At 39.2% G+C, this 22366-nt stretch overlaps 2 protein-coding genes across 2 annotated transcripts; both read left to right on the forward strand.

Moving 5' to 3' along the window:
- The first annotated feature begins 849 nt into the window (after window positions 1-849).
- Window positions 850-5222, forward strand: LOC145908488 (uncharacterized). The gene is made up of 14 exons (XM_082995785.1): window positions 850-976; window positions 1060-1182; window positions 1332-1430; window positions 1881-2120; window positions 2213-2320; window positions 2595-2717; window positions 3085-3159; window positions 3367-3612; window positions 3760-3855; window positions 3920-4042; window positions 4110-4214; window positions 4279-4533; window positions 4724-4841; window positions 5012-5222. Exons 1-14 carry the CDS (start codon window positions 892-894, stop codon window positions 5085-5087), a joined length of 1872 nt encoding a protein of 623 aa, XP_082851911.1. The 5' UTR covers window positions 850-891; the 3' UTR covers window positions 5088-5222.
- Window positions 5223-6969: 1747 nt separating this feature from the next.
- Window positions 6970-10047, forward strand: LOC145909684 (uncharacterized). Its single transcript, XM_082997040.1, has 9 exons — window positions 6970-7087; window positions 7454-7528; window positions 7736-7981; window positions 8118-8213; window positions 8278-8400; window positions 8467-8571; window positions 8636-8890; window positions 9703-9820; window positions 9972-10047. Exons 4-9 carry the CDS (start codon window positions 8150-8152, stop codon window positions 10045-10047), a joined length of 741 nt encoding a protein of 246 aa, XP_082853166.1. The 5' UTR covers window positions 6970-7087; window positions 7454-7528; window positions 7736-7981; window positions 8118-8149.
- Window positions 10048-22366: the final 12319 nt, after the last annotated feature.

A 22366-nucleotide genomic window follows, 5' to 3' on the forward strand; every position in this document is an offset into this window, starting at 1 on the left:
CTTAGGAGAATTTGAGCCACAAAAAACATAAAAAAATGATTTTGCCCCGTTCCAAATAAGTGTCCGTTTCGTTTTTCCACACAAGATTTCCGTTACGTCAAAGTGATCTTTTCTTTTACACGCGTTTCCTTATCAACTACGGTACGTGTCCTCACACAACTGGTAATTAGTTGTGAGAAGAGTTGTGTTGCACACAGAGCGTCCTTAAGACAGAAATGAGCTTTAAGCAGGTGTGATTTTACTCTTTTTACGTTGTTTTTACAGACGCTGAAGATGCTTTATAGCGAAATATATTTGTCTCACACGAAAGCCAATAGATTTTGACCCAGAAAACATATTTTCCAATAATTTCATGTTTCTATAATGCACACTATGTCGCAACAATGCGAGAGTCTGCTTAATAATTTAAAATATTTCCTACAATAACTACGGCACAGAGGAAAAGATCAAAAAAACCTTTTTTCTACAAACCGCGGACATCGGGCTATCGTTCACGCTTGGCTGACTCGAAATGAGAGCCAACGAGCAATTTTGTCTCGGATGAAGTCAACCGAAACCTCATGTCTGCAGTTCTTGGGGTTTCTGTTAGGAATATTGTAAACTTAATTTCACATGACTGTAATGTTTAAGAGATAATTGCTTTTCAATTATAGCCAATTTAAATGAAATTGAACCAAATGGCAAAAGCGAATCTCATGACCAGAGTTTCGGATGACAAAAGACAAACGTGGTTGTTCGAAACTATAATGGAGGGTGGGTATCTCCACCGGGTTATTTACGGAACTGGAAATTTTCCACTCTTTTTTTGTTTCGCTCAACACGAAACCCCCCTCGTGAACAAAGGGGTGAAAGCGACGATGAAAGGGGGATTCATGAAATAAGAGGGCTTAGATGTTAGTTTGTTTTCGGCAGCACGAAAACATGTTGTGGCTATGCGTTTTTCTTATTGCTGCTATAGCAGATGCTCAAGGTCAAGGTACGTTTATTACTAATGTTCAAAATTTTCGCTGAAACTACTGATAGCATAACAGAGCGAATTTTGCGCTAATTTTTTTTAAGATGTTGATGAGTGCGCGCTTGGAACGCATGCATGTCACGTTGAGGCTAACTGCACCAACACCATCGGTGGTTACACTTGTAAATGCAAGGATTGGTTTGTAGGGGACGGATTCGACTGCAGAGGTAAGTCACCCCTTCCATAAATTATCTCCACTTATTTAAAATCACTTATGTTCCTAAATTTAATAAATTGAGCGATTTTTTTTACTTTTGTAGTAAATATCAGCCTTCTCTGTAGATGTTGTGTTATTGACCTAACTTTTATCTGTTAGGTTATTGTAACGACTCTTGTCCTGGTTACTGCGCTGAAGGACTGAATGGCTATACTTGCTTTTGCCAAAGACATTCAACCACTGTTGGATGTCCAGACGGTAAGGTTGAGTAGTTTAATATACGATGTTAGTATGGGGTGATGTAACTACTTAAACGGACCTGCATTTAACGATCTGAATTATCGTGATTTGGCATGTCCACCTGATGAAGCGAGAGGTATATTCGCGAAAGCTTGTGTATTTCTGCAAATAAAAGTCAGTCTTCTTAAAGAGGGCCAAACCAGGATAATTCAGATCATAGACACAAGACTGATACTGCTCATTTCATAATTCTACATTTAACGCAAATCCGTAACGTTTAAACACGACACTGATTCATTGGAATACTGTAACTGTATAATAACGCAATAGCTGTATGTTAATTTTCGGCACAAGATGTACTGAAAAACTGCAGTATTTTACATATGGCAATCTTTTGTTTCGTTATAAAAAAAACACTGAAATAAATACTTGCCAATTATTTTTTGTTTTAACAGCGTATATTTTCAGCTCCATCGGTTATTCACAGCACAAGGGTTTTGTGGAGAACTTGCAACAGTTTGTTTGTCTCCTGGGAAGCGAGTAACGCTTATTGGGTATCACCAAGAATATCTGGGACGGTTTATTACCACTCCTCCGGCACAAAAGTAGCTGGATTCCTGTATCTGCAACCAGATACGGAATATAACATAACTTTAACAGTATATAATAGTCTCGTCTCAACCACCACTGTGATTTCTGCCAAAACCCGTAAGTTTGTTATACATATTTTTTCAAAAGAAATGCTAATTAAAGCGTAATGATGTTTCATTCGTCATTTTTTTATTTTGTGTATTTTTTAGTTCCAGAACCTCCTTATTCGACCACGGCGCCTCCCACGTCTCCACCATGCACCAACACACCCACAAGCTGCTGTCCTGGCTATGTAATGTATAGTTCCACATGCATTGGTATGTGCCCTGTTATTTTGTCCTCTACTTACTGTTGACCTTACCCAGTAAATCCTTTGCGTACCAATAATTTGTCGGTACTTCGGAACACTTTCCCTTAACACGAGCAAGTGAATATTAAGAAATAAAAGGAAGTATTTGTTTGACATATTCAAGCAACGTAACAGAATCCGACCTCCGAATAAGGTATATTTCTCAGCTTTGGGCTTACATTACTGGTGCAGTGAAATTGGTTAAACGAGTTCAGACTGATGACGGGCCATTTTTTGTGTAGATTTGGATGAATGCACAAATGGCTCAAGTGTGTGTGATGAACACGCTCACTGCAGTAACACCGAGGGAAGCTTTACTTGTACTTGCAACGATTGCTTCGTCGGAGACGGATTTACTTGCACGCGTATGTATAAACTATAGTTTGTCGTTGATCTGTATTGAACTGATTTTCTCTATGACAAACGAATTTCATTTTACTGGCGTTTCGATTGTTACTAAGTTGACAATAATTTTATGGCTGTTACATGGGCTTTTGTTTATCTAAATGTTTTTTAAAGACGTGAGTTATGTATCGCTATATCTCAAAAATATAAAATAATAAAACATAGAAACATACGAAAAATTCCCAATGAGATTTGAATTATTGAGTAATATGCCTGCCACCGTTAGCAACAAATTATACAAAAATTTATGAAGTTACAATTGAATAGTTTACGAGAGATATGGTCGTAACTTTTGAAATGCTTCTGATAAAGCATCTTTTATCACAGAACACTGTGGTGGCGTAGATTGTTGGGACAGAGGGAACTGTTCAGGATATTCCGGCTTTTCATCGGCTACTTATTGTGAGTTGTCCCGCTACTTTTTGAAAAACATCCAAATATGCGATCACAATTTGCGAAAACTTTTATAACTTAGGAAATTAAATTCACTATTGACAAATTTGTCTATGCAATAGATGTTAATCGATAAGTTGCGTTCCTGACATACCATTTTGTAGTTCGTTTGGTTTTAACGATGACAAACTTTACACACATGGGTTGCTATTTCAGCGGTTCTTCCCACTATTTCGAACCTCAGAGTAGTTTGGAGATCAACCACAGGCCTGAGTTTTTCTTGGGACCGCAGCAGCGTGACTTTCAGCAATGCGTTTTTAACGGGAGGTGGAGTTTCCTACGATCAGCGCATAGATGGAGAAGCTGGTTTTTCATTTCTCAAACCATCTACGACATATAACTTAACTGTTATGGTTCATAACCGGATTGGTTCAGCAGAAGCAAGCATTATAGCTCAAACTGGTATGTTTTTAACTCACGAAATGTAACAAAAAGTCATGCACCAGTGTTTCGGTTTTTTGTTGGCGCGGAGCCCTTTTTGGTTATTTTATTTTGTGACGTATTTCTGCCAAAAATGGATCAAAAATTTTATACCGATAACGTATGTAGAACCTGATGAATCTCCTCCTACTGTCTTACCAATGTCCACGACTACAAGATTTGGTTGTGGTCCCGGATTCCGCCTTGTAAACAGCTTCTGCATCGGTAAGTTATGAATCATTCAGCAAAACCAGGTCGGTAAACTGATAGGACTGCATTCTGTTCATAGATATCGACGAATGCTCGCAAAACATGCACAACTGTCATCCCGAGGCTGTGTGTACCAACACAGAGGGAAGCTACAAGTGTTCGTGTAACTTAGGCTACTTTGGTGATGGGACTATGTGTGTTGGTCAGTAAAACACTAGAAAAATTATTGCGAATTTCAACAAAAAACAGTTTTTCTGAACCATTTGCAGGAATGTGCGAATCCACTGCCATATCGAAATGTGGAAATGATGGCAACTGTGGAAGAAGCGAATATGGCAGCCTTTGTTATTGCTATGGCTACAAGGGATGCCCTGGTACACATACACTAAATAGACCGCATCAACTTTGTTGTATGCCATCTTGACTTTATTTTCACAGGGGACCCGGATATAACGATAAGGGTTGTTAATCAGGGGTCAGACTTCGTCAGCATTTCCTGGTCCAGAAATGTTGAAGCCTATCTCAAATTTTTCTATGATGTCAGTCTTTGGAGGAATAAAACATTAGTAACCAGTTACAACCAACTTCGCAACAGACGTGCAGCTTTCGGCAACTTACAACCCAACACACAATACGTCATCACCGTTGCTAGTATGGGAACAAACGCCACCCACAGTATAAGTGTTTACACAGGTGATATTATATCGGAATATAATTTATAATATTTTTTTCAAAAAAGCTTTGTAATGTTTTCTGTCCCTTAAATTATTAAACAACAAACGATTTTATTTCGGCAACCCTAATTTGGCAGTTGCACAACGAAAAACTCTGAATCAAGTACAGAACAAAAATTAGGTGGAGATTAATATTAAAATATCAACAGGAGTAACTACAACCAGCCCAACATTGAGCACCACAACCTATCAACCTCCCACCACCGCAACGACTCCACACACAACCCAACAACCACCTGTAAACTGTAATGACAATCCCACTGCAAGGTAACTTTGTCCTTTATGGAAAATCTGTCAGGTGATGTATGAATTTTGTCTTTGTACTAAACAACTAAATAAAGTTGTATCTATGATATGTTTTCCATTCTTGTTATGTTATTCGTATTATATATATGTATATATATTTGTATTGTGAGTAACATAGTTTGTATTTTAAGGGAATACCGAGAAACGTACAAGGAATGGAAAGCAGAATATCAAAAGTGGAAAAGTTGCTATCAGAATGTTCCATAGATGAACTCTACTCATTAACAGCACATTCCTGCGATTTGTAAATGCTTATGCGCTACATTGCAGTATAATCATCGATTTGACAATAACAATATAAAGGACAACTGTGTTTTTTTATGAATAAAAGCCGGATTAGTGGAGAGGTTTCATCGTCACCTTAAAAGTGCGATCACGGCTTGTCTCAGCGACCCCAACTGGTTGGATGAGCTACGTTTGATTTGAATTAATTTAGTCAAAGCGCGTCAGTGACTTAATTAAATACAATTGAAGGAAGACCGAAAAAACGTGCGTGCGTAAGAGCGCGATCTCGAGATCTAACAGACTGTTAAAGCGAGTGCCAGTTAATATGTTCATACCGGGCAGTAGGGTATCTGAGTGAACGTTCGAGGCAGAGTGAACTATTAAAACATCAGGTATTCTTCACAAGGAGTGATCGAGAAAGGTAAATAGTAGAGTTGAATGCCAGAAAGCCAAGCTACGATTACAACCATTGTTTCTTCTGCGTTCCAGTTGATTGAGGAATTTAGTCAGGAAACATGCGTGGTTTTACAGCCGAAAGGACTTCACTAGCCAACATGGCGACCTGCAGCTTTCGACTGATTTTGTTCGGGGGCTTCTTGGTTAGTACTTTCCATATCATGTTCTTACAGTGCCAATATATACAAACAATAAATGAAACGAAAAGCGATCTTATCTTTTACACGCGTTTCCTTATCAACTACGGTACGTGTACTCACACAACTGGTAGTTAGTTGTGAGAAGGGCTGTGTTGCACACAGAGCGTCCTTTAGACAGAAATGAGCTTTAAGTAGGTGTGATTTTACTCTTTTTACGTTGTTTTTACAGACACTGAAGATGCTTTATAGCGAAATATATTTGTCTCACACGAAAGCCAATAGATTTTAACCCAGAAAACATATTTTCCTATAATGTCATGTTTCTATAATGCACACTATGTCGCAACAATGCGAGAGTCTGCTTAATAATTGAAAATATTCTCTACAATAACTACGGCACAGAGGAAAAGATCAAAAAAATCTTTTATTTACAAACATCGTTCACGCTTGGCTGACTCGAAACGAGATCCAACGAGCAATTTTGTCTCGGATGAAGTCAACCGAAACCTCATGTCTGCAGTTTTTGGGGTTTCTGTTAGGAATATTGTAAACTTAATTTCATATGGCTGTAATATTAAAGAGATAAATGTTTTTCAATTCTAGGCCATTTAAATGAAATTGAACCAAATGGCAAAAGCGTATCTCATGACCTGAATTTCGGATGACAAAAGACAAACGTGGTTGTTCGAAACCATAATGGAGGGTGGGGATCTCCACCGGGTTATTTACGGAACTGGAAATTTTCCACTCTTTTTTTGTTTCGCTCGACTTGAAATCCCCCCGTGATCAAAGGGCACCAACACACCCACAAGCTGCTGTCCTGGCTATGTAATATATGGTTCCACATGCTTTGGTATGTGCCTTGTTATTTTGTCCTCTACTTACTGTTGATCTTACCCAGTAAATCTTTTGCGTACCAATAATTTGTCGGTACTTCGAAACACTTTTTCTTAACACGAGCAAGTGAATATTAAGAAATGTGTAAATGTTGTGTCCGTATATAATAAAAGGAAGTATTTGTTTGACATGTTCAAGCAACGTAACAGAATCCGACCTCCGAATAAGTTCACTTTAATACAAGCGACACTATTGTTTGAGATTTTACAACATTACAACAGCATGAAATATTAGCTTGTTGATGACAAATACACTTTTTGGCGAATTCTATAAAATGAAAAATTTCTGTGCTTTGGGCTTAGATTACAGGCGTAATAAAATTGATTAAACGAGATTAGACTGATGACGGGCCATTTTTTTGTGTAGATTTGAATGAATGCACAAATGGCTCAACTGCGTGTGATGAACACGCTCGCTGCAGTAACACTGAGGGAAGCTTTACTTGTACCTGCAACGATTGCTTCGTCGGAGACGGATTTACTTGCACGCGTATGTATAAGCTACAGCATGCCGTTGATCTGTATTAAACTAATTTGCACTATGACAACCGATATTCATTTTACTGGCGTTTCGATTGTTACTAAGTTGACTATAATTTTATGGCTGTTACAAGGGCATTTGTTTATCTAAATGTTTTTTAAAGACGTGAGTTATGCTTCTATGTATCGCTATATCTCAAAAATATAAAACATAATAAGGTATAAACATACCAAAAATTCCCAATGAGCTTTGAATTATGGAGTAATATGCCTGCCACCGTTAGCAACAAATTATACAAAAATTTATGAAGTTACAATTGAAAAGTTTATGAGAGATATGGTTGTAACTTTTGAAATGCTTCATCTTTTATCACAGAACACTGTGGTGGCGTAGATTGTTGGGGCAGAGGGAACTGTTCAGGATATTACGGCTTTTCATCGGCTACTTATTGTGAGTTGTCCTGCTACTTTTTAAAAAACATCCAAATATGCGATCACATTTTGCGAAAACTTTTATAACTTAGGAAATTAAATTCACTATTGCCAAATTTGTCTATGCAATAGGTGTTAATCGATAAGTTGTGTTCCTGACGTACCATTTTGTAGTTCGTTTGGTTTTAACGATGACAAACTTTACACACATGGGTTGTTATTTCAGCGGTTCTTCCAACTATTTCGAACCTCAGAGTAGTTTGGAGATCAACCACAGGCCTGAGTTTTTCTTGGGACCGCAGCAGCGTGACTTTCAGCAATGCGTTTTTAACGGGAGGTGGAGTCTCCTACGATCAACACATAGATGGAGAAGCTGGTTTTTCATTTCTCAAACCATCTACGGCATATAACTTGACTGTGGTTGTTCATAACCGGATTGGTTCAGCAGAAGCAAGCATTATAGCTCAAACTGGTAAGTGTTTTACTCACGAAATGTAACAAAAAAGCCATGTACCAGGTTTCGGTTTTTTGTTGTTTTTATTTAATTTTATTTTGTGACGTATTTCGGCAAAAATGGATAAAAAATTTTACACCGATAACGTATGTAGAACCTGATGAATCACCTCCTACTGTCTTACCAATGTCCACGACCACAAGCATTGGTTGTGGTCCCGGATTCCGCCTTGTAAACAGATTCTGCATCGGTAAGTTATGAATCATTCAGCAAAACCAGGTCGGTAAACTGATAGGATTGCATTATGTTCATAGATATCGACGAATGCTCGCAGAACATGCACAACTGTCATCCCGAGGCTGTGTGTACCAACACAGAGGGAAGCTACAAGTGTTCGTGTAACTTAGGCTACTTTGGTGATGGGACTATGTGTGTTGGTCAGTAAAACATCAGAAAAATTATTGCGAATTTAAACAAAAACACTTTTTCTCAACCATTTGCAGGAATGTGCGAATCCACTGCCGTATCGAAATGTGGAAATGATGGCAACTGTGGAAAAAGCGAATACGGCAACCTTTGTTATTGCTATGGCTACAAAGGATGCCCTGGTACACATACACTAAATAGACCGCACCAACTTTGTTGTATGCCATCTTGACTTTATTTTCACAGGGGACCCGGGTATAACGATAAAGGTTGTTAATCAGGGGTCAGACTTCGTCAGCATTTCCTGGTCCAGAAATGTTGAAGCCTATCTCAAATTTTTGTATGATGTCAGTCTTTGGAGGAATGAAACATTAGTAACCAGTTACAGCCATCTTCGCAACAGACGTGCAGCTTTCGGCAACTTACAACCCAACACACAATACGTCATCACCGTTGCTAGTATGGGAACAAACACCACGCACAGTATAAGTGTTTACACAGGTGATATTATATGGGAATATAATTTGTTACATTTATTTAGAAAATGTTCAATAAAGTAAGCTTTGTAATGTTTTCTGTCCTAATGACGCACAATAGTAAATTATTTAAACCAGTAATATTTCATGCAATGGCATGATTGGCAGGATCGCCCCACTGCGCAGGTCCTTGCTTGGCGATCACAGCTATCGTATCGCGATCATTAGGTTTGCAGGCTTGGCAGCCTAGCTGGATCAGCCACTTTTTCGTGACAAGTCGGAGCAAGATTTGAAAAATCATCCAGCTAGGCTGCGATGCCAGGGCTGCCAAGCCTGCAAACCTAATGATCGCGATACGATAGCTGTGATCGCCAAGCAAGGACCTGCGCAGTGGGGCGATCCTGCCAATCATGCCATTGCATGAAATATTACTGCGTTATCTGATACGGTGGTAGAGATCCCCTACGTATATGTGAAGGTTGCCTGGCAAAGTTGTGCGCTTGCGCACCAGTGTACCTTGGCCACAATATACCCCGTGAAACCACTGAGTTCCTGTAGCTCAGTTGGTAAAGCGTTGGGCCTGGTTAGCCCAGGGTCGTGAGTTCAAACCTCACCGGGGAGCTTGATTTTTCAAATCTTCCTCCGACTTGTCGGGAAAAAGTGGCTGATCCAGCTAGGCTGCAATGCCTGGGCTGCCAAACCTGCAAATCTAATTATTTAAACCACAAACGATTTTATTTCGGCAACCCTAATTAGGCAGTTGCACAACGAAAAACTAGGTACTGAATCAAGTGTAGAACAAAAATTAGTTGGAGATTAATATTGAAATATCCACAGGAGTAACTACAACCAGCCCAACATTAAGCACCACAACCTACCAACCTCCCACCACCGCAACGACTCCACACACAACCCAACAACCACCTGTAAACTGTAATGACAATCCCACTGCAAGGTAACTTTGTCCTTTATGGAAAATCTGTCAGGTGATGTATGAATTTTGTCTTTGTACTAAACAACTAAATAAAGTTGTATCTATGATATGTTTTCCATTCTTGTGATGTTATTCGTATTTGTATTGTGAGTAACATAGTTTGTATTTTAAGGGAATACCGAGAAACGTACAAGGAATGGAAAGCAGAATATCAAAAGTGGAAAAGTTGTTACCAGAATGTTCCATAGATGAACTCTACTCATTAACAGCACATTCCTGCTATTTGTAAATGCTTATGCGCTAGTATTGCAGTATAATCATCGATTTGACAATAACAATATAAAGGACAACTGTGTTTTTTATTAATAAAAGCCAACGGATTAGTGGAGAGGTTTCATCGTCACCTTAAAAGTGCGATCACGGCTTGTCTCAGCGACCCCAACTGGTTGGATGAGCTACGTTTGATTTGAATTAATTTCGCCAAAGCGCGTTAGTGACTTAATTAAATACAATTGAAGGAAGACCGAAAAAACGTGCGTGCTTAAGAGCGCGATCTCGAGATCTAACAGACTGTTAAAGCGATCGCCAGTCAATTAGTTCATACCGGGCAGTTGGGTATCTGAGTGAATTTCCGACGCAGAGTGAACTATTAAAACATCAGGTATTCTTCACAAGGAGTGATCGAGAAAGGCAAATAGTAGAGTCGAATGCCAGAAAGCCAAGCTACGATTACAACCTTTGTTTCGTCTGCGTTCCAGTTGATTGAGGAATTTAGTCAGGAAACATGCGTGGTTTTACAGATGAAAGGACTTCACTAGCCAACATGGCGACCTGCAGCTTTCGACTGATTTTGTTCGGGGGCTTCTTGGTTAGTACTTTCCATATCATGTTCTTACAGTGCCAATATATACAAACAATTAATGAAGCAAAGGTCTGATAAAACTCTCTGGCAAAGCCAAAATCTGAACCGCCACTACACCACGACACGCAACTCCAACGAAAAGCAACAAAATGAATAAAAGAAAATACACATGAAAAAAGGCGCGAGGCTCGAGGTTTTAGGAATTGAGATAGTACGACACAATCTTGTTGAAGTCACACGTCACAACAAAAGCAAGCAAAAACAATCACAGGGCGCAATGCAAATATATAAGTTCAGAATTAACAATCACATATAAAGTTTTCTGCAGAAGGTTTCTGCACGAAAGTAACACAATAAGAGCGTGGTAGCTAGGGTTTTCGACCGTAAATGTGCTGTGGCGTCATTGTCCAGTAGGCACTGAAACTTGTTCCGCGCAGATCTGTGCGTGTTCCGGCGGATGGAAAAACGTTTTTTTGTCTGCCTAATATTCTGTAGGAAAAACCCTGTTAATCGCTGGCGCAACTTGATTGTAAGGCGGGCGTGCGCAGAGGATCAGGGGCGTGCAACTGTTTATCACAATACACCACAGCATACAAATACAATTATACTGAGTGGCGTTCAAAGAACATAATTGTTTAAATAATTGTTTTACTGGAAAAGCCACGCATTCAAGTTATACTCATTGAATAAGTGATCAATGTGATGTTTAATATCATCTATGAGGTAAGATCATATGCTAATAAATCAAATCCCGAAGAACAACGTATGTTTCTATAATCGCCACCAGGGCACGAAGCGACCCGACAACAAAATCAAGAAAATCTCTAGGGCGACCCAATTTCCAGGCCTCCTAGAAAAAGAACTTAAGCCCAACTGCATATGGTGACGTACAAGCGACCACCCTCGTTAGAGAACTGATTGCTACGCCACAGGCAAATCAATGTGTGGTACTGGGATCCTATTCCAGAGGGCACTGCGCCCTACGCGGAAACCATGGTCATCATCAACACAGCATGGTCCATCCAGTCACACATCTACCAACACCGACAGGAAGGGTGAAAGTTTGCCAGAGTTTGTCCTGTAAGAGCTGTGGTATATATGTCGCTACATGCAACCTGAACAATATGAGTGTTAAACAAAAAAACGTTTTTCCACACGCTGGTCGGGGCACCGTGCCACACGGGCCAAGTTTGAAACATCGCAGAGGAACGACGGGACGGCACTTCTACACCCCTACAAGGATACACACCCACCGCGAGAACGGTGCTACGGTGTCACCTTCGTGGAAGAACCTCGCATCAACACATTGGATATAGCCGAGGATAAGTGGCTTAGGAGAATTTGAGCCACAAAAAATATAAAAAAATGATTTTGCCCCGTTCCAAATAAGTGTCCGTTTCGTTTTTCCACACAAGATTTCCGTTACGTCAAAGTGATCTTATCTTTTACACGCGTTTCCTTATCAACTACGGTACGTGTACTCACACAACTGGTAGTTAGTTGTGAGAAGGGCTGTGTTGCACACAGAGCGTCCTTAAGACAGAAATGAGCTTTAAGTAGGTGTGATTTTACTCTTTTTACGTTGTTTTTACAGACACTGAAGATGCTTGAAAGCGAAACATATTTGTCCCACACAAAAGCCAATAGATTTTGACCCAGAAAACATATTTTCCTATAATGTCATGTTTCCATAATGCACGCTATGTCGCAACAATGCGAGAGTCTGCTTAATAATTGAAAATATTCTCTACAATAACTACGGCACAGAGGAAAAGATCAAAAAAACCTTTTATTTACAAACATCAGACATCGGGCGGGCTATCGTTCACGCTTGGCTGACTCGAAACGAGAACCAACAAACAATTTTGTCTCGGATGAAGTCAACCGAAACCTCATGTCTGCAGTTCTTGGGGTTTCTGTTAGGAATATTGTAAACTTAATTTCATATGACTGTAATATTAAAGAGATAATTGTTTTTCAATTCTAGGCAATTTAAATGAAATTGAACCAAATGGCAAAAGCGAATCTCATGACCTGAATTTCGGATGACAAAAGACAAACGTGGTTGTTCGAAACCATAATGGAGGGTGGGGATCTCCACCGGGTTATTTACGGAACTGGAAATTTTCCACTCTTTTTTTGTTTCGCTCGACTTGAAATCCCCCCGTGATCAAAGGGCACCAACACACCCACAAGCTGCTGTCCTGGCTATGTAATATATGGTTCCACATGCTTTGGTATGTGCCTTGTTATTTTGTACTCTACTTACTGTTGACCTTACCCAGTAAATCTTTTGCGTACCAATAATTTGTCGGTACTTCGAAACACTTTTTCTTAACACGAGCAAGTGAATATTAAGAAATGTGTAAATGTTGTGTCCGTATATAATAAAAGGAAGTATTTGTTTGACATGTTCAAGCAACGTAACAGAATCCGACCTCCGAATAAGTTCACTTTAATACAAGCGACACAATTGTTTGAGATTTTACAACATTACAACAGCATGAAATATTAGCTTGTTGATGACAAATACACGTTTTGGCGAACTCTATAAAATGGAAAATTTCTCAGCTTTGGGGTTACATTACAGCGTAATAAAATTGATTAAACGAGTTCAGACTGATGACGGGCCGTTTTTTTGTGTAGATTTGGATGAATGCACAAATGGCTCAAGTGTGTGTGATGAACACGCTCACTGCAGTAACACTGAGGGAAGCTTTACTTGTACCTGCAACGATTGCTTCGTCGGAGACGAATTTACTTGCACGCGTATGTATAAGCTACAGCTTGTCGTTGATCTGTGTCGAACCAATTTTTACTATGACAAACGAAATTCATTTTACTGGCGTTACGATTGTTACTAAGTTGACAATAATTTTATGGCTGTTACATGGGCTTTTTTCACAGAAGATGTGAGTTTTTGACACAGCCTTTCCCAATAACTTACACGGTGTTACATCGAGGGTTAAGTTGTCTATGTTTCCCGCCACTTTTTTTGTGACGCTTGGCGTCTATGAGGTAATATTGCCCTGTACTGGCCACGCTTTAATGTGGCAGTGAATGTGTTCAAGTAGAATTTACTGTGTCTATTTGTAGCCAGCTGTTAATGAAAATGGTTTAATTAGGAACTGGACTGCGAGACATTATGTGTTGTGTTGACATTAAGTGTATGTTCGTTTACAAGAGAGAACCAATTTGAACTACCGTTTTTCAACCTGTCTGTCCATCAACAATCGTTTCATGAAGCATTCATTTGGCATGTCAACAACACGCTCTGTACATAACAGGGTTTTTCAATTACCAAATAACTCGATGTGTGTTGGTAAACTCCCAAGGCTATCTTCCAAATAATCCAATTTCGTACGAGTATCCTCAACCTAAATCAACCTGTTTAGCGAAACACCACAGACATATGTTTGCCGCCATAGATTCGAAAGCGGCCATTAAAAATTTTATCCTGATCCGGCAATAATTTGCGGACTGCCACATACATGCTGGTTATATGTATGCATTCCGGGCCAGAAAAATCGCCTTCGAATTCGGTCTGTTGTTTTAGGTATGCGAATAAATATGGGCGTTGATTTTGTTATGAAGGGCAAATTGTAGTGTTTCGTTTTGTGGCAAGGACGGTTTTCACCAATTATAAATGCAAAAACTGTGGGTATATTGCACAGCAACTGAGCGTAAGTGGTAAAGGTTCCTTGTACAAAAGTAACATTGTTTTCGTATTTTGTAACTGAACTGTGCATGTGTTTTTCTAAAAAAACAAATTCCAAATTGTACTGTGTCATTTTGTGGCAAGGGCGGTTATCAATGAAAGCAAAAGCTGTTATTCTGTTAAATAGAGATTAGCCACACCTAACAACATCGAAACTTACTTGTTCTCTCTCATTAGTTTTCCTTACTTATTGAAGCAACGTATCTGTATATCGTTTTTGCAACATTGGCGGCACCAAAATCTAACGTTATTTTTACGTAATATTGTTAGCTGGGAAAACATAAAAACGGTAGTTTAGGTCAAGTTAATTCATGTCAGAAAAAAATGTGATCCAATACTTCATACGCGAATTAAGTAAATCGGCAGTTTTTATTCTCCAACTAGCCATAACCCCCAACCAAACATTTGCAAGGGTTTTTCGCAAAGGGCAAAAAAATGTAGTAGTAGTGACCTTGCTAACGATATTGGCGTCAGGCCCTTAGGGTTTTCTATATAGGCTAGGTTCCACAATTCACCACTAACTACCATCAAACACGTATGCTAAAACATATTAACTAATGTATTGGTGCCAAGATTTACGTCAAACTAAGGCTCCATTTTGCGTCAAACATTTTAACTTTGTTGTTGAGCACCATAACACTTCCAATGATACTGGAATTTGAAGACACGATTCACATAATATAAATTTGTAGAGTTTGGCACAAAAACTTTGCCGTCTTGTAATTCTGGTGTGGGCAAAATAATATTTCATAACCTGGGCCGATAAATTTAGTCAAAGAATACAGAATAAACATAATTTTGGTGCGTACTTTTTAGCATGTCATCTTGTTTAGTTAGGAACTTCTTTCTCCCTTAGCTAGCAATATTTTTTTTTTGTAAAAAACATGTTAAACGCAAGATATAACGTTTCACAAATATAATGTTCCTGTTGCTGCCAGGCATATTGTAATTTAATAATCTGTTCTTCTGGCACATATAAAAAAAACAAAAAAAACGTAACTTTACCAACAGTCACAATAAGTAAGAAGCCTTGTTGAGTAATAGGCGAAACGTCGGTGAATAAAGTTACGTTTTTTTATATGTGCCAGAAGAACAGATTATTAAATTGCAAGATATAACATAACAAGACTTAACGGAAAGATACTATTAAGGATTTTTCCTCAAAACCACCAAACCGACACGTTTGTAACAAGCACATGCTGTTGTTGTCAGTTGTTGCGTGACGACTCCTGACTACAGACATAACAATCGCTGTGCGGAAAATACCCTAGTCAAAAGTGTTAGTTTAAAAGACCACAACACTGGTCATTTACGCCGTCCGCTTCTAAACATGGGTGCAGTCTTATTTTGTGGCAAGGGCGGTCTTCAAAGAGAACAAAAGAACTGTTACACTGTAATTGATTTTTGAAGAGTTTTGTTAGTAATCAGTCATGTTGAAAGGTGTCAGCCTTCGTAATTAAACAGTAACAGAACCAGAAATCATTTAAGAATTTTTTTTATTAAGGCGATTTATTCAGCCTTGACAAATTGGCGATACTCCACATTTGCGTTGTACGCCTTCGATTCAGACAACCATTTCCACACCAATGCACCAGCCACGATGATAACAATGGCAACAACCAATCCCAACACAACAATTGCAAAGGATCCAGTAGCGGTTATCTCCACTGTAAACAGAGATCCAAAAAGGAATTTCGCTGCCATCTCTTCTACTTCTGGAAGAAACTTTTCCAAATCCATTATGTCAGTTTTGTGTTTTCCGCTTATATTCACTGAAAAACAAACAATATGATCATACTTTTTGGTCCAAGAATTTGCATCAAAATCTAACACAGCCTTTCCCAATAAGTTACACGGTATAGCTATCTGTGAGAATAGAGTGACACCACGTCGTTTCCTCGTGTAAATCCATCACAGCAAAGAATTTATAACAAATGCGACGATATATGATACACCGTCATATTGTTTGGGGAAAAAAGAGTTTCCTGATTACGAACGTAAGAATCGATGTACGGAAAGCACCCTAATCAAAAGTGTTGTCATTCCGCCACGTCGGAACAAAACGTTTAACGCTGGAGACAGTTTGAATCAGCGTTTCTCAACTGTCATCAACGCACCCTAGGCATTATCATTTTTTTGTATGTTAATAGTGGGCACCGGTGAGGTTAAACCACTTTGCCTCGCACATGTCCAAGTACCGAAAATGTAGTTGTTCTACAAATATTACACAAAAAACAATCCGCAAGGTTCGGTTGATTTGCAAAAGTAGATTTGTGCTTTAGCAGAGCTACGTTGTCGTAAACTTTGTCAATTGAAAAGCTCTTCCACTTTGCTCTGTGGCCACGCCATCTGACGGCAAAACAGTTTTTAGTTTGGCCCACGTATTTATTTCCACACAACTTATATTCCATAATTCTGGCAACTTAACTTTTGTTGGAGTTTTTTTGTGCTGGTTGGGAGCGAAATATAATACATTGCTGGACATGTCTTTCCCACTACCATAGCAGCCACATAAACTGCAATGCCCACAAGGGCCAGAACTACTGCGAACAGTAGTTTGATCATCTGATAGCGCAATTTGTTAAATTATTGCACTATGTGATATACATCGCATATATATCTTGTACATATTCATACATGTGTTGTTGACGCATCAATCTGTGACGTAACAGAGTCACTTGTAAAGCATTCAAGGTTCATTGTTTATGATTCATTCTATGTTTGAGTGGCTTATGTGTGGACGTGTTATGTTGGCATTAAAAGTTGACTTCGCAATTTACCCGCGACAATAGAAAACCTATTAGACAGGCATTAAAAAGACGTAACACTATTCTTCAGTTTTCTTTCTTTTTCTGTGAGCTTGAGCTCTTTTGGAAACCAGGGGCGGCATGATGAGCACACCACCAAGTTTAGCAAGCTCGCTATTGGCGCAAAACCTTGCTAACGCAACTTTTGGTATGACGTGCCGCGTTCTCGCTAAACAATTCTCGTTCGCTAACAAACAAGGATCAGACCACTCGCTAAACTAATTTTTGTCGAAAAACTGCATACGGCAGCATAGTTTGCAATTATTAGTTATAAAAAAATAACCAAGTATTCATGGGATATGTTAGACTTGGGGTTAATAGTTTAATTTTGCTTGCCTGATCAGTATGTTGTAATATTTTTGTATGTTTTAAAATAAAATTTGCAAACGCTATAAAATAAAAGATATTTACCAGCAAAACAATATATTTTATTATCGCCCAACAAGATACAGCATTAATGCGCATCCCGAAGATCCCTTTGTCATCGATCGCCAAGGAGAGGTGGAAGCTTCAATCCCGGGCGGAAACGTGAGTCGGTCTACTCGCTCCTCCAAGAAATGCTCCACAACGGGAAAGTGATCTTTTACACCTCTAACGAGGTACAAGCTAAACGTTTAGCTGAACTAATCACCGACTCCGAGAAGGCGGTCTAAGCGATTGCGTGGACTAATGACGAGGAGCGGTGGTGATGTTTACGTAGCACCTAAACTTAAACAACAACCAATACAGGCACCGTTTGTTATGCTCCAGTGTCAGGTGGCTGGGGAGTGTTTGATGAATATATAATCAGCAACGGGAAGCGAGCATTCAACCTGAAGAGATCTGTCCTGATGGAACATTCCATCCCTAGGGAGTTGAAGCTTGGGCAATCCCTTTAGAGCCCCAGGGGTCACAAGTGACCCCATGACTTTAAAGACCCATACAAGAAAGGTTTCTGCTTTTTCAATTCTTTTTTTTCCTTTAAAGCCCAGAGTTCCCCCTTTGCCCTGATCTACATAAAATTTAAAGCCGGTAGATGTCGCTATAGCAATTATTTAATTAACCTTAAGATAAATCAGTAAAACACACAATTTAACCCTTCCAAACAGTAAATCAATCGACACACTAAACGTTGCCCTCTGCTTTAAAATCTTAAACGTGCATTTTTTCTCAATTTGACTTGCACATTTTCACAAACTGTTGATTTTTTATCAAGTTTCTACTTTTTAGTAGTTGAACAAAATGTTACGCTTAATAATGCCTAAACATGTGTATGAGTAGAAACTTGGCAATACAGAATTCATCGCTTGTATTTTACGCACGATAGCAATAAACAGCAACACCCACGCACAACTACGTCGTTTGTGACGCACAAACCAGGTTTTACAATCAGGTTGCGGGTGGGGTGTTAGTGTCGTATCCATAAAGTCACATCAGACAGCAGCCATCTGTCTGCAGCTCACAGAAATCGTATTATTGGCTCCACTTTGATTACATATACATGTTTTATTAATTTTACGCAAATAACTTTCCGGTCGACATTGCAGCAGTATAACACCACTTTTAACTAATCACATTCCGTCGCATTCTTCTCATAAAATCAGTGCTGTGATTGATTCACACGAGGAAATTGAAAAGTTTTCTGCTTGAAGCGCAGGCTGACTTGGTGTCAGATTGTATTGTGACTGACCTAAGTGTGGTCTCGGTAAGGCGAAAAAATGTACAGATATCAAACTTATGAATACGACAAGAAAGGACTAACGCTTTCCAAAAACGCAGCCATCCCGATGTTTTGCGTAAAGTTACTCGATCCCAACTCAGTTACAAAAGAAGATCCTACAGTTTGCCTTTTTCGCACACCATGCCGACAGCAAACCACTTGGTTTTCGAATCCGACGGCGATTGTTTTGGACCAGAATGCTTGTATGCTTATACGAAACATGTACATGGCCAGTGAGCAAATATATTTCCGGGTCGTGATTCAATTTTTTGGGGGCGCTTTTGAGACCTTGGCAGCAAAGATATATATAATACATATATACATATATGTGTCTGAGGATTTTGGTGAAATGTTTGCCAAAATCAACACTAAATTCGCTCTTCTAGGATCATGACAGTTAACCTTACAATGCCCTACTGAATGTGGTTTACGGGCACAGAATTCTTTCGCGATTTTATGATGAACAGAACATGTTGACAAGCCAATGTCCACTTCACGTAATTAAAAAAATGCAAACTGGCGACAGAGAAACATTTTTAAACCTCCAACGTCTTTTCACTGATGTTTGACACCAGCGCAAATAACTGTTCCTGTCGACATTCCAGAATGACACCACTTTTGAATAGGGTACTTTCCGTACAACGATTCATTTGTTCTTTTGTCAGGAAACTTTTGGTTTTTCCACCGAACAATATGACTGTGTATCACATCTCGTCGCACTATTGTTGTAAAGTTTGTGATGCGTACACGAGGAAATGAGTTCTGCTTCAAGCCCAGTCCGACTTGGTGTCACTGTAGGCGAATAAATGTGCAGAAATCAGACGTATGACTACGAAAAAATGTTCGATTGAACTTTGTCAGAAAACAATTTTGAGAGTGTTTTTTGTTGTTTCAGTGAATTTTAACGCCAACCACAAAACTGATATGGAGTTTTTACGTCCAGAAGCGAATCAGCTGGCAGCGAGGTACATCCGTGAGGACCAAAAATATACAGTGGAGATAACCGCAACAGGAACCTTTGCAGTAGTTACAACGGGAATGGTTGTTGCCATTATGATCGTCGTGGGTGGAGCTTTGGTGTGGAAATGGTTGGATCAAAAACAGAAATACAACGCTAAAATGGATTATCGCCAATTTATAAAGGAATAATTCGTCCTTGTAAAAACTAAAATAAATGACTTTTGTGTTCTCCTTTTATGCATGATGTACAGTTGTAGTTTTTAATGATTAGTGTAGAGGACTAACGCTTTCCATTACGTTGTCAACATTCGGTGGATTGGTAACAAAAATCGAAACAAACTTTTTGGGTAAGAATGTTTCTTCTAGAAACGTTGAAAATTAACCTTACTTTTTTTTGTCAAGATAATGGGCTGCTGTCAATCAGATAAGATAATAGCTTTCGTCGTGGTAATTTTGAACCGACTTTCATCTTAGTTTAAATACATGTGCATACTTCCTCGACTAACTCAGTCTACGTCTAATTTAACCATGCTCTGCTTGTAACGTAACTTGGCGTTTTGATTCGATATACTCTTCAATATAATGTAATCTGTTTTTTGCGCTATTTTCGATTGCTTTTGGCGGGAGAATAAACTATGTTATGTTTTGAAAGGGTTGTTGGTTGAATTAACTTGCATGTATACTAAGGCCTATCACAGACATCCTAAAGAAACACCACATTTTCCGTCGATTTATCGACGACATGATTTGGATAGTCACAGACTCAGCGGCAAACCGCTCGCCACGCACGTAACATTTAGAAAGATGTGCTTAACTGATGTAATCAATAAGGTCGGATTTATCGACGTTCTGCACATCGCACTAGTCGAATTTGCCCGAAATGGCCCAACGATAACGTGGAAACTCCGTTACTACCAAAATTTATACTTTTTTTACGAGGGAAGAAAAAAAGCTGCAACCCAGGACGATGATAACATACAGAAGACCAGAAACGTTGAGAAGCACACTGGCCAATTACTGGAAGGTTGCCTATAGCAGCGGTGAAGTACCTATGACTGGCAGGTCACAGTGCAGTCGCTGCTTTCCATGCGACAATCGAGGAGGCATCAAATGTATGATAAAGCAAACCTCGAACTTGACCACAACCACCAACCAATAATTAGGCCAAACAAAGAAATCGTTTTCCAGAAAGTGCGGCGTGGGCATAGAGCATTGTGGGAATAAAGCCCACACAGAGGTATACAAACATAAGGAGTACAAAGCTGCCCTTGTGCATTATTTCAACAAGCATATTGCAGTGCTGAGCGAAAAACCTAACATGATGAATGCTACAATGTAACTTTCGTTGAACAACCTTCTTATAGAACACTTGACGACTGCGATTCAGTCGCAAAAATCAACATCTAACGAATGTCGTTGCCCAAAGAGAATTAATATAAATGAAATCCTAACACAGAAAAGTCGGCGTCCATTCAACATGTGTTTAAACTACAAATAACAATATGGATTCAAATACATTTGGACAAGAAAACCTCTGACATAAGCACATCGATAGTCATATCCATTTGTGATGATCTACAAAAGTACAATATCAAAATCTAAGCTAAGTCTTTAACTATGATGAACTGGTAGTAGCAAATTAGTAGCAATTATATACATTTAAACAATTCTCTTGCTAAATTATTCTTACCCAAAACATTCCTATAACGTTGTAACATTAACAACAAGAGGGAAAATCAGAATACAAAACAAACCCTGGATGACGAAAGGAATCTTAACGGGATTGGCTTAGAACGGGCACGTGTTAAAGAAGTTACAACTCTCCTTCGGGGCTGCGGAGACGGCTTCTCGTTCGGGGTAAATGGTTGTACAGTCCGACTTCATCTGCTGCGGTGATGTCTAGCCTTTTATTTCTTTTTCGATCATTTTGTTGTTCTTTTTCCATGTTGATACTTCTCCTGCATATATTGCGTGCTTTCGTGGCAATATTCGCCGATATCAGAATGACAGTAAATAACAGTTTTCGGGTGAAGTAAGTGTTTTAGAAACTGCTGCATCACTTAAGTATGGCTGTGTGCGTTTGATTTCAATCCGAATTTTTGCTCTAGTTTTAAGTCTATTGTTTTTAGAATACTACTAACGTCATAACGTCGAAATATACGTATAATCGGTTGGATTTAGAAGATAATTTTTTCAACACTAATTGATTCCTAGGTTTACAGGTTTGGCAGCTCGGGCATTGCAGCCTAGCTGGATCAACCACTTTTTCGTGACAAGTCGGAGCGAGATTTGAAAAATCAAGCTCCCGGTGAGGTTTGAGCTCACGACCCTTGGCTAACCATGGCCCAACGCTCAAACAACTGAGCAGCAGGAGCTGATTGGCAGGATCGCCCTACTACGCAGGTCCTTGCTTGGCGATCACAGCTATCGTATCAAGATCATTAGGTGTACAGGCTTGGCAGCCCAGGCATTGTAGCCTAGCTAGATCAGCCACTTTTTCTGCGTTGTCTGATTATGGTGG

Source organism: Ascidia mentula, chromosome 7 (assembly GCF_947561715.1).
Source record: "Ascidia mentula chromosome 7, kaAscMent1.1, whole genome shotgun sequence".
NCBI classification, from domain to species: Eukaryota; Metazoa; Chordata; class Ascidiacea; order Phlebobranchia; family Ascidiidae; genus Ascidia; species Ascidia mentula.

Coding starts and splice junctions, on each gene's coding strand:
- LOC145909684 (XM_082997040.1), top strand. CDS start 8,150: ATGTCCACGACCACAAGCATTGGTTGTGGTCCCGGATTCCGCCTTGTA. Junction 8,401..8,466: donor TGATGGGACTATGTGTGTTG/GTCAGTAAAACA, acceptor AACCATTTGCAG/GAATGTGCGAATCCACTGCC. Junction 8,891..9,702: donor CAGTATAAGTGTTTACACAG/GTGATATTATAT, acceptor AAATATCCACAG/GAGTAACTACAACCAGCCCA.
- LOC145908488 (XM_082995785.1), top strand. CDS start 892: ATGTTAGTTTGTTTTCGGCAGCACGAAAACATGTTGTGGCTATGCGTT. Junction 1,183..1,331: donor GGACGGATTCGACTGCAGAG/GTAAGTCACCCC, acceptor TTTATCTGTTAG/GTTATTGTAACGACTCTTGT. Junction 2,718..3,084: donor AGACGGATTTACTTGCACGC/GTATGTATAAAC, acceptor CTTTTATCACAG/AACACTGTGGTGGCGTAGAT.